This window comes from Macrosteles quadrilineatus, unplaced genomic scaffold (assembly GCF_028750875.1).
Source record: "Macrosteles quadrilineatus isolate MER2022 unplaced genomic scaffold, UCM_ALF_1.0 Scaffold_5__1_contigs__length_97177068, whole genome shotgun sequence".
Classification (NCBI taxonomy): Eukaryota; Metazoa; Arthropoda; class Insecta; order Hemiptera; family Cicadellidae; genus Macrosteles; species Macrosteles quadrilineatus.
In genome coordinates this window covers 61,919,642-61,932,079 of record NW_026542598.1, presented here as the reverse complement: position 1 = coordinate 61,932,079, position 12,438 = coordinate 61,919,642, and the positions used below count along the sequence as shown (strand labels likewise).

At 34.6% G+C, this 12,438-nt stretch overlaps 1 protein-coding gene across 1 annotated transcript; it reads left to right on the top strand.

Moving 5' to 3' along the window:
* Nucleotides 1-6,441: 6,441 nt before the first annotated feature.
* On the top strand, nt 6,442-8,534 carry LOC128994999 (protein TsetseEP-like). The gene is made up of 2 exons (XM_054419864.1): nt 6,442-6,600; nt 7,931-8,534. Exons 1-2 carry the CDS (start codon nt 6,553-6,555, stop codon nt 8,453-8,455), a joined length of 573 nt encoding a protein of 190 aa, XP_054275839.1. The 5' UTR covers nt 6,442-6,552; the 3' UTR covers nt 8,456-8,534.
* The last annotated feature ends 3,904 nt before the right edge of the window (nt 8,535-12,438 follow it).

Genomic DNA, 12,438 nt, shown 5'->3' with positions numbered 1-12,438 from the left:
CTCTGGCTGGAGCAAGCTGTAGCAAGATTTCCCCGAAAGGACTCAGCTCCTGAACTTGTTTGACCAGCCAATCCTCCTGTGGCTGCATTAGCACAGCCAACCACCAAGGCTCTGCCTTCAAGATGGCAGCTGCTTATCTTGATGTCTTTGCCACGAATGGCCCACCTGGACAGCTCCCCCTTGATTTTGTTGGCTTCAGCCTCCGTCCGTTTCCTGTCCGGGTGTTCAGATCTGGCGATGGCCATCTTCTCCACAGACAGTATCAACGAATAGGTGGGTACCGTTGCTCTCTGAAAAACCCGAGCCCTCTACCTCTTTCGTCCCCGTCTTCTTTTTCTCGCCCCAGACATCCTCATGTGTCAGGTGCTCTCGCCCCCTCTTTCCACCTTTCTTCCTGGAGGCTTCATTAGAGTCAGCTTTGGGGGTGCCGCCCTCGCCCTGCTTTTTTCTCAACATCCTGGTTCCTGGAGGAACTGGCTTTGCAGGGTTTGGGTGCTTGGCAACCCACGCCAGCCTCCTCACTTCTGGATAGCACCTTTGGCCAAAGCGTCCACTTTCCTCAAAAATGTGTTCATGGGGAAGCACCATTAAGATGGTAATTCCATATTTATTCAGAATGTAAATTCTTCGCCTGAGAAAATCACATATAAGATTTCATCTTTCTGAAGTGACATTTTTGTTCATGAAGGAAACATTGCTCTGGTAGAAGTCTTGACTAAGTCTAAGTAAAGAGGTAAAGGAGATCCAGATTTACATTAATTCCTTTTTTTAAATCATGGTCAGATACAAGAGTGGCATGGCTATTCGGTGCTTTGGTACAACATTGGTATTTTAACTGGCAACTGTCTCAAGGCTGCAGGAACTCGTACCATTTTATTAAGAAATGTAAAGCGCTCAGACGAATTTCAGAAATGTTTCTAGTTTCATCTTAACATCATTCTTGCCGGCATCAGCTCAAGAAAATCATGTAGATCCAGTTTAAAAAAAATCAAACTGTTGACCCTTCTTGCCCTTTATATTTTACACTTGTTACTTTTCATTAAAAACATTTACTTACTTGAAAATTGTAAAAAAACTCATAATTATGAAACTAGACACAAACAACTTTTGGAATCTAAGCCACATATTAGCTTTGTTTCACAATGCATTAAAATGCATGTTATTATCAATGCATAAAAGTCTACAACAAATTATAATTTTATTTCACATACCAGTCTTTGAGTTTAAATAATTTTCTAAGGAAACTTTCAGAAAAATTGATTGTACTTTGTCCTTGTGATATGAATTCATTTTTATCCTGTCAATTGCAATATCTTGTTTTAATATTTTTATATATTTATTATGTGTAAACTATTTATAATACATGATCCGATTTTGATGAAATTTGGTATAAACGTGTAAAACTACATTTATTCAAACAAGTTTGCTAACCAGCATGATCGGACTATTGGAACGGGGGTTTACAGGGGGTTTTATGGGGTAAAAATAGGTTTTTCCCATTTTTGACAACAAAAAAAAAACATAAAATTTAGCAATTTCTTTCCAAACCATTTTGTAGAGCTTAAAAAACAAATAATTTATTATATTTAAGCGTTATTATGCGCCTAATTGTTATGGACAAAATTAAAAAAAAAAAGTAAATTTAAAATTCCAATGTTATTTTTATGGAGAACAAGTAAACTGTTGTAGTTAGCTTGTTTATGAACATATTTTGATAAAAAAATGATCCGATTTTGATGAAATTTGGTATGAACGTGTAAACCTACATTTATTCAAAAGAGTTCGCGAACCAGCATGATCGGATTTTGGGAACGGGGGTTTACAGGGGGTTTTTATGGGGTAAAAATAGGTTTTTCCCATTTTGACCCAAAAAAAATAAAATTTAGCAATTTCTTTCCAAACTATTTTGTAGAGCTTAAAAAAACAAATAATTATGGAGTATATTGAAGCGTTATTATGCGCCTAATTGTTATGGAGAAAATTCCAAAAAAATGTAAATTTAAAATTCCCATGTTATTCTTATGGAGAACAAGTAAACTGTTGTAGTTTGCTTGTTTATGAACATATTTTGATCAAATTTGGAAAATGTTTTTATTTCTCACTAGCTATTAACATTTTACAAAAAAAAAAAAAAAAAAAAAAAAACTGTTTTACCCTCCCTGATGCAGCAAACCTAAGTACTTGTTAAACTAATTCTATTTAAATCTATATAAATAAAATTAGAGTTTTGTCTGTACATTGCTTAGAATAATGAACTTTTTGGTTATTTTTACATTTCATAGGTCAGAGAAACCGAATCAAACCTTATCTCAATTTCTGTCTGTCTGTCTGTCTGTCTGTCTGTCTGTCTATCTGTCATTCTCTTGGTAACGCTAAAATACGCACTTTATTACAACTACTCCTCAATAACTATAGCACTGTCCCGCCTGAAACTTATTTTCCAAATACTATACATATATGAGATGGTTTTAGACGTATTTCATCGAATATGAGACAGTTAGATATTTAACAGTAAACCCTTGAAAATCAAGTTTTTGTCGATTTTTGACGTGGAATTTCTGGAAGCCCATGTTAACCTTATGAGAAATGAAATTATTGAATCTTAACAGCTGTTTCAATTAAACAAGTTGGTTCTGTTCTGTGATGTTCAATAGCATTAAAGTTACAAGGATTACCAACAGGGTGCAGCACTAGCACTATTATTTCTTTTACATTTATGACAACAGCTAATTTGCAACCTGGAGGCGAGTGAGCGTAGCGAACGAGCTAACCTGAAGGCAAGTGAGCGTAGCGAACGAGCTAACCTGAAGGAAAGTGAGCGCAGCGAACGAGCTCCAACATACAGGTGAGTGAGCGTAGCGAACGAACTTCAACCAGGACGTGATTGAGCCATGCAAACGAGATCAGATAGTAAAAATAAAAGTAAGCCTACCGTTATAGGATCGACCGGCAGACACAGAGGTAATTTAACCTTTTATTGATTGTCATACCGATCCGGAACAACAAAAAACAACATAAAATGAAGCTATGTATAATAGTTTGGCCAGCATATCTTAAAATATGCAAACCAACTGCTGTTCGTTATATAAGAAGGTTTCAACTGAATATTATAAGATCCCCGTGCGTAGAACGGGTACACAGCTAGTAGGAAATAAATGTAATATTTTTAAGTAGACATTTTAGTGTAAATCCAATCAGGCAAATGGAAATTTGCTTAGTCTGCAGGTTTGCTGTGGCGGGGGTATTTAGTTTTTTACAACAGATATTCTTGCTTGACAGTAATAATTTATGACAAATTCCATTAACTAATCTTTGTGTAATATTCAACATCCAATAAAACTGTCAAAATTACTGTAATTATTACAGTTTAAAAACTTTAAATCACCTATACAATTTATTTACCTTTCAATAGTTTGAAATTTCCATACTGAGATGTATGGAAATACGAAAACGATGATATTACTAGATGAAAATGTTCTTTTCCGTATGGGAGTGAAGTAGCCATAAGAGGTCTGAAGAATGATAGAATATGTTATTTTATAAAACAGATTGTTGATGTTTTTTTATAAATAGACACAGGATGGGCAAAGCAATGAAATGCTTCCCTGTTTTAGAGGTAATAGGTTTTTAAATCATATACATAGCCTACAACTGTTAGGGACTTTTTGAAATAAAATAAAATAAAATAAAATAATTTGTTTGATTAATCTAATGCGACATAGCCCATTGCTATAATTATCAAGCATCAGTTGAGGACATCAGTTGAGGGGTCCATCAATATGGGCATGGGGGCTCAAGTCCCTCTACAAAACCCTACTCTAGCTTATTTTTACAAATTCTAAAATTATGCATAAACTATAAATTTACAATACACCAAGCAAATCTATGTATTTTTGTAAAATCAGCTACATAAATTTTAAACATTTTTCGGAGTAGAACCGATGATCCCTTCTTTTTATTGCAGGTTATTCCTTACCCCTCCAGTCCCCTCCCCCCTTATGGAACAGTTAAATGGAAGCCCATGGCTGTATGATCAAATAAATCATAAAGGAAATAAGTTTCATCCGTCAAACTCATAGTTGCTAAACTGCTGATAAGTTGGGGTGAATTTTTAGCGATATCCAGATAGCGTAGAGCATGCTTGTAGTTGGTATGTAGCCACAAGGCCTGGAGCTCAAACAAGCTTGGTTCCTTTGACGCATATTTCTGTGGCGATAACTTGTTCCACCCCGAGGCAAGGGAAGTTTCTCTCTACACATGCTACTTCTCAAGTTGTACTTGACAAACTGTATGATTGCACCACAGAAACAGACTTTTGACATTGCTGAAAGATATATAAACGGATTTTTTCAAATATGTTGCGATTAATAAACCCCTGGAATTTTACTATGTAAGTAAGTACATACAAAAAAGTAGAAATAAGTTTATAAAACTACAATCAAGAATGTAATTTTTTCCAAAACTGCATTGTTAGCGAGATATCTACCATTTTCTTTAGCTACAGCATTTTAAATGTATATTTTTATGAAATTTGGTGTATGATTCGAAGTAGCAACAATTTTTGTGAACAAATATATTTTTGGTTCAATATGGTGGCCATTTAAATTTTATAATTTACTTATAAGTTACTACAAATGGATTATTTTGTAAAAAAATGTCTAGAACACTTCTGCTTAGATTTATAATTTCCTATCAAGCGACATCAAGTGACATCAAGTTAAGGCATTGGGGGGTAATAAGTAGTTGAAAACTTAGATTTTTACTTGTTCACCCAGGGAAAATGAGGCGCGACCTGACAGCTTGGCCTTATTTTGGCTTATTAAATATGGTTACGACTCGACTTCAACATATGGTTTAACTAAATAGCCTTTAGTTAGTAACACGGAAGTCCCTCAAACATGACATCCTAGCCAAAATGGTGGAAGTTTAAACTAACGAAACTGAACTTCTTTCACAAAGCTAATTAAGCTGGTATATTCCTCGTAATTGTAATAGAGATATTTACTTTAATGTGTTTAACTACCTTACCATACCTATGCTCTTTATTTCTTTCCGACTATTTGTGGACGTCCCCAGTATAATGGAAAAATTTATTTTGCCTCGAAACGTAGTTTTTAAGTAAAATACTGATGTACAAAACTTGGTTGCGTTATTTGCAACAGCTCAAAAAATAAATTACCATTCCCCGTTTTAAGACCCTGTAAAAATGTTGAAAATTAGAAAGGTAAACCATAAATATTTACTAAACTAAAAAAATATTGAAAAGCGGAATTAGTGGTTGCGTAAGTGTGTACAAGTTTAATGAGCTAAATTGTTTGGTTACATTTAAGTCGAAGCGATTTGAAACACATTTACTATCTAGTTTTGGCGAAGCAATGCTTTTGCGATTAGTTTATTTTGTTATCTTTTAATTACAACCCAATATGCTGAAGCTGAAGCCACCCCCTCAACACCCAGTTCAATGAGAAATTAAATACCCCCGCCGCAGCAAACCTGCCGACTAAGCGAATTTCCATTTGTCTGAATTGATTTTCAATTAAATATATTTTAATAACATTAGGTTTGACGAGTACCTAGGTTTGCTGCTACAAGAAACCTAATAAAGTGTGTTTTTGAGTAAAATATTGATAGCTTAGTACAAAATAAATAAATTTGCCAAGTTTGATCAAAATATATCCATAAACAAGCAAATTACAACATTTGACAATATTCTCCATAAGAATAACATGGGAATTTTAAATTTACAATTTTTTTAATTTTCTCCGTTACTAATAATCGAACAAAAATACTTTTATATACTAAATTATTTGTTTTTTTAAGGTCTTTAAAAAGGTCTAAAAAGAAATTGGGAAATTTTGTGTTTTGAGGGTCAAAAGTGAGAAAAACCAATTTTTACCCCATAAAACCCCCCCTAAAGCCCCGTTCCCATGGTCCGATCATGCTGGTTCGCGAACTCATTCAAGTTTATCTCGCTTTACACCTTTAAACCAAATTTCATCAAAATCGGACCAAAATTACTCAAGTTATCGCGTTCACGGACGTATATATATATATAAATCTATATATATATATATATATATATATATATATACATATATAAAAATTTGAACGAATGGTGTTTTTGGCCTCTGGGGACATCAAAATGAAAAAATAAATCGGTCCCAGGTCTAGGTCTTACCGTGCCACCTACGGTAATAGCTACTTCCCTATAGGGAAATTCGCTAAAAGCATTGTTTATCAACATGAGGTAATGGCTTAGTTATGCATGGAAAAACACAATCGTCGAAAACAAACTGTTTGGAGTGTTCTAGGAGAAAAGTAATTCCTTTCTAATTTACTGTAGGTTAACTAGATAAGATTAGCTGCTCGGGTACCGAGAATGACGTGAATCGTATATTTTCTGGTATTAACCCTGTTAAGCTGTACTTGAACGAAACAAACACAGTAATCAAAGGATTAAAATGAACTCTAGACTCTAGTACATCTCAGTTAGCCTATAAAACCAATCTCAATGCTAGTTTTTAGTGTAATACTTAATCAACTGTGTCTAAAATGCGTGTTTCTCTGTTGATTTTCTTTGTGTTCGCTTCAGTGTTTTCTGTGAGTATTAACGAAAATTTATGTTCATACAGAATTGTTGGATTTTAGTTTTACATTAGTAAACGATGAAAAGTTGTATTAAGACATTGTTAACCAGTTAACCAGTAAAATTTCAACATAGTTCTCATGGTGTAGTAGCCTACGCGCTAAGGACAAAATAAGCACTTTTATATAAACAATTGATAGGTTTTAGGATAATTTGAAAATCGTCTTGTATACTATTTTAATCAGGTCAGAAAACTGTTAGGTTTAGAGGATAAAATAGTTGTGTCCATTAATGTTTCATTTTGCATAATAAGTTAGTTAGGTTGCTTTAAAGTGTACCGTATAACTTATTTTTTGTTATAGGAAAACTAATTTTAGTTTTTGTACAAGTAAACGGTTAGAAATACCAAATACCCGCTCAAAACATGTTGCTGCTAAGAAGCTAGTGTATTTATTTAAAATCTATTCGAGTTGTAAAGACAGAGTTGTCAATACACGTTAAGTTAATACGAGTTTTACAGTAAACCTGGTTGAGTTTGCTATGCATTTGTAGCATTATAGCAATGTAGTTCACAAATCCATGGTTGAAACGAATTGTAATAAGCGAATATTGTTTGAGATTCAATAGGGAATTGTTAAACTAAATTAACAACTGACCACAAAGTGCTAGGTTAACATATTATAAAGTGAAATTATCACCTTTGTCATATAGTAATATTTACTTTTTACTGCTTCTCATCGAAACTTTAAACGTCCGTGGGTGTATTCCGAGACATAAACACGTCTATGTGTTGACCTTGTTCATAGTGAGTTTTTCGAATTCAAATTATTGTATTCAACAAAGTTTCGCAAACAGATACAGGGATGCGCTGATAGAAATACAGCTGTGTATAATTATGAAGACGAGATGGTTTATGTCTTCCGTTATTGTATCCGTGTGTTTGTTCCGGGTGAGAGTGAAAACTGCAAAATTTTTTGGGCTGAAATTCAAGGGTGGATTAAGAACCCGCCACATATGTAGCTCCGGTCACTTTGTACTAATTCCATCCATTGACGTTCGAATTTTCGATGAGTTACTTTTGGAAGAAAATTTAATTGGCCTCCACAAGAAAAATCACATTTACGTTTTTGCCCTACTACTAAAATTTGTACCCTAACAAAAGTCGATCGTGTTAGCCAAAGAAAGCTGTATAAACCTAAATTGTATAATTGAGTGACGTTACTATTACAATACTGGGAGGGTTTTGTGTAACTATTTTCATATGTAGATTTTAAGAACCATATCATCTCTCCTTGGTCCTAGGTTAGTAAATAGATTTATATTACGATTACATTACATTTCCAGGTTCAGTTAGTGAGCAGCAAACTGAGCTACAACCACGACGACGACAACTTAGATAACTTGAGAAGATGGCATCAATCTCAACTGAGAATATTTCAAAAACCTAACGAGAGGCAGTCAGAACTGCTCCAAGGATCCGATGAAAGCAGTGATTCCAGCGCAGAATCATTGAGTGTCAGTGAATCCAGGGAAAGTGATTCAAGTGAGGAAGAACCACCGAAACCCCCTCGTCCAGGTCCCAAACCTGGACCTAAGCCTGGGCCCGGACCTAAGCCTGGGCCCGGACCTAAACCAGGGCCCGGACCGAAACCTACTGACAAACCGGAACCCAGTCCACCGGGGCCCAAACCAGGTCCTGGACCTAGGCCTACCCATCCACCAGGCCCCGGGCCCAGACCGAGACCTAGACCGTCACCTCCTCCGAGACCCACCCCAGGACCTACCACTGATACACCCGTGACGGAACCATCGACGTCAACCGAACCCGAGGGAAGTGGAAGTGGTGATGTAGATTATTTTAAATGGTGATACGACTTTCATTAACTACTGGAAAAATGAACAGGTTATATTTGTATCGAGATTTATCAAAGTAAATAGTTTAGATATTTTTTGTAATTTTTTAATCTTCAACCTTCTGGTAAAATGTGTCTACCTGGTTAAACATTTAAAATTACTAAACGAAAATGCCGAGATTGTATAATATAAATAGATTACAAGTAGTATATTAAGTTTAGGTTGAAACTTTTACACACGTTAAATATTAACTGAAAAGTTCTTTTAAATTACCTGTTTTTAGTTACCTGTCCAATATCTGAATACGAGAGTTTATACTCAGGAAGTGTTCAATTGAAACGATAAAAAGCGCAATGCCTGTAAATCTGCATCGCCTTTATGAAGATTTTATTACTTTATCGAGTAGTTTCATATAGAAGTAGTTATTTGTGGACCAAGTATAGCACATTTTCAGTAGGTATTAGCATTTACTATTATAATAGTCAAAGGTATTAGTTTTTATGTTGACAAAAAATAATCGACAGCTTTTTTAAATTGTATAGCACCTGGATATGAACAACGTAAATTATTCAGTGATTGAGCTAACCTCTACAAGAGAAGATATTGAAGTAACATCTTCAACTACTTTTCAGTAAGCTCTTCTTTACGCAACGCTTTTACTAACAAACATAACTTAACGTTTAAGTTGTTTCAGCTTAACACCAAGTACTACGTAATCGTATGGTAATTAATTAAGGGGTTGTAAATATAGGTATGCTTTGTATTAATTTAAACTAACGTACCAAATGAAGGGGGTCTTAAAGTGACTGAGCCTCGCTGGGTGAAAAATATTAGTATACTTGAAGAGTATTCTTTGCTCTAGAGCATTATCCTTGCCCTCTATAACTATATAAGATGCAAAACACCTGTGATTGCCATCAAGAATTTATTTTTTCCGTTAAATGTACTCTGCTTGTGAACTATAGGTTAATTTTCAAGTTTCTCTTCGTACCTGGGGTTATGAAAAGTAATTATGAGTTTACACACAAATACATGGAGAAGAAAAGATTTAACAACAATAATTTGGCCAAATAATAATATTGGTTGTGGACCTGGGTGTTGCAGTTGCAGGCAGACGAATACGAGTTTTAAAATACAACATTTTATTTTTAATGAAAGCTGTGTGGCGAGTCCTAAAAGTTAGAGTGAAAAAGAGTCTCTTCTGGATCTCTGTTAAAATCCCATTAATTACCAACGAATTTTGGCTATATGATAATTTTCTAGCCTGTTCGAGCGGATCCCACTTAGGACTATAGGTTCTAATAGGTTTATCTTTCAAATTAAAAGTTAGGACTCCTAAGCGTACGAAGCTAACTCTATTTTAGATTGCCCTCCACACAAAATCTTAATTAGCGATAATTCATTCTTAAGGTTTTTTATTTACGTACTAGTTACTTCGTAAGTTTGTTAATTTCCAATATGAAAGTAAATACTAACCATTAAAAGTGTCACTACTTTTTTTTCTTTTGATGCTAGTGTACTTTATTTGGTTTCAACTAACTACACATTTATGATAGGGTTAGTCTATTGATTTTATTAATAAAAAGTGTACTAACAGTAAAAAAATGATAAAACGCTTATTAAAATAACACTGAACAATTTGCAGTGCACTTAACTATGAGGTTGAAGGCAAACCAATAAACTCGACCCCTCGAGGAGGAAGATTTCACGCATGTAAGCGAGTGATATATTGTATACTTTTGATTACATACATATTTCAGTAAATGCCAAATGTGTAACAAAATTTAATATTGCCCATTTCCCAATAGGATCGGTTAATGTTTACGCTACGTTTTTAGAATTAAAACTAATAACATTAGTTATTTGTGCAACTAGTGAGAAAAGTGAGCAATTGACTCACTCGAGAGAAATCCTTACTCACGAGCCGTAGGCGAGTGAGGAATGGTTTCTCGAGTGAGGCAATTGTACTTTGAACTCGAGTTGCACATTATACTTTTCCTACAGTTACCATAAAACAAATAAATTGGTGAAGAAACATAACCTATTTTTACACAGAAGTGAACTTTTAATATAACATTTATTGTGAAGTGACAAATACAACAGTACAAAAGCTGACCAGCTGATTTACAGCCAGTGCTGCCAACGTATTTCACGGGCATACGACGTTGCCTGCATGTTACGCGCTCACTATTTCGTGCCTTCACGTTGAAAATCTGGAGTGAGACAAAGTAATTAGAGTGAGACAATGTTAACATTGTCTCACTGATGAGCGAATTGGCCACTTTGCTTTCTCAAATCAGTGAGAGAACATGTACATTGTTATGTAACTGTAGGAAAAAATAAAAGTATGGACAATTATCATTGCGGCATGACGAATACACAGTGAGTGACTAGGGGGCCCGTGCGCAAATTGTGCAACTTTATAAGAGACCAAAACTTGTTTTCGAGGCCAAAAAATCCATTGTCCTTTCAAAGATTGATTTTTTAAAGACAGTTGTTAGGTGATCAATACCACATTTTCGTGAAATTTTTCGTCTCTTATTTACTATCTAACTGTGGTTAGACATTAAACTGAAGGATAAGCTGTTGTCAAATTGCAATTAAAATTTAAACACGTTATGAAGAAAGTTGTTCAGCAATACTGGATATTTGAAAGTGAACCCTAGAAATAAATGAAATGCCTTAAATGAAATTACCTTTTAGAGTTACATTCGTCCCTCCGCTAAATCATAGGCTGTAAAATGATACCTAAATCGTAAAAATATGTGAAGATAATTTACTAGTATAATATGAACACAAAAAGAGTGATCCTCGAATAACGTTTTTCTCTCCAAAACAAGAAAAATACAAAACAAATGACTGCAGCAGTGCAGTACGTGGTATTGATCTCAGAGAAAACAGCTGATCTAATGGTATATTTAACTGTCATTAGATCAATTATCAGCCAAACGTTTTCTGGATAAATCTTAATTACTATCGGACCACCATTCATTAAGTAATGCATTCACTTAAAGTGAATTCGTATCTGCAGTGAACTTAAAAGTTTTTTTTATTAAAGTAAAAAAATCTGCTGCGCCGACCTTAAACAATACTAATTATGACTGAAATGGCTTAATAAGTGTTCAGTGACAAATTAATGGCATATTTTATGTATACAAATTTTTTCTCTTTTGTGTGTAAAAAAGTTCACAGTGTAAAGGTTTTCTTGGGTTGTATTATCAGGGGACGTACGTTAGATCTATTTTGTTGTCATAGTTTAAAAGTTAGTAAAATAATCTTTTCATGAAGGTAGCTAAACGTAGTCAAACACACCGTAAAAGTGTATTTGATTTACGAACCTTTTGATTTACGTAAGGCTTTGGATTCACAAGGGCGTTGGCTTAATCTATGTAGTACTTATTTATATGTCAATGTTAAGCCCAAGAATAGAATGGTGATAGACATTCTAGGCAGGCAGGATTCAGATCCACGCCATGGCCACTATCGTAGCTGACATGGCATCGAAGACAACCTTCACCCACTGAGCACCCAATGGTTGAATTGTGATATCATTGAGCATATGGTTTTGTATTTTTAACATTTTCTAATCCATGTCTTACAACCTAATTAATTATGAGGTGTCGTATGTACGTTATAGTTTAGTTTTTAGACACTGTTGAGTAGTAGTGTTCAAATTTGTGAGATACTCTACATTAATATGGTTTCCTAAATGACCGTCACTATATAGACTACTGGTCTGTGTTTTGATCTGTAGCCACTGAAGTAGTATTGCACAAGCAAGTGGCGGCCAGAGCAATCTTCAAGATCTCTTAACTTTTAATACTACTGAAGGACACAGTCAGGCAATGGTAAACGTATTACCATTTGAAGAATGTTGAAACAGGTAATCCTCTGCCAAGAATTGAAGACTTTATTTAATACCTTTTTTTTCATATCAATTGCTTGAAATTCGAATAAAGGGGTTATTACTCTAACTTTTTATGGCCAAGCTTAGTCAT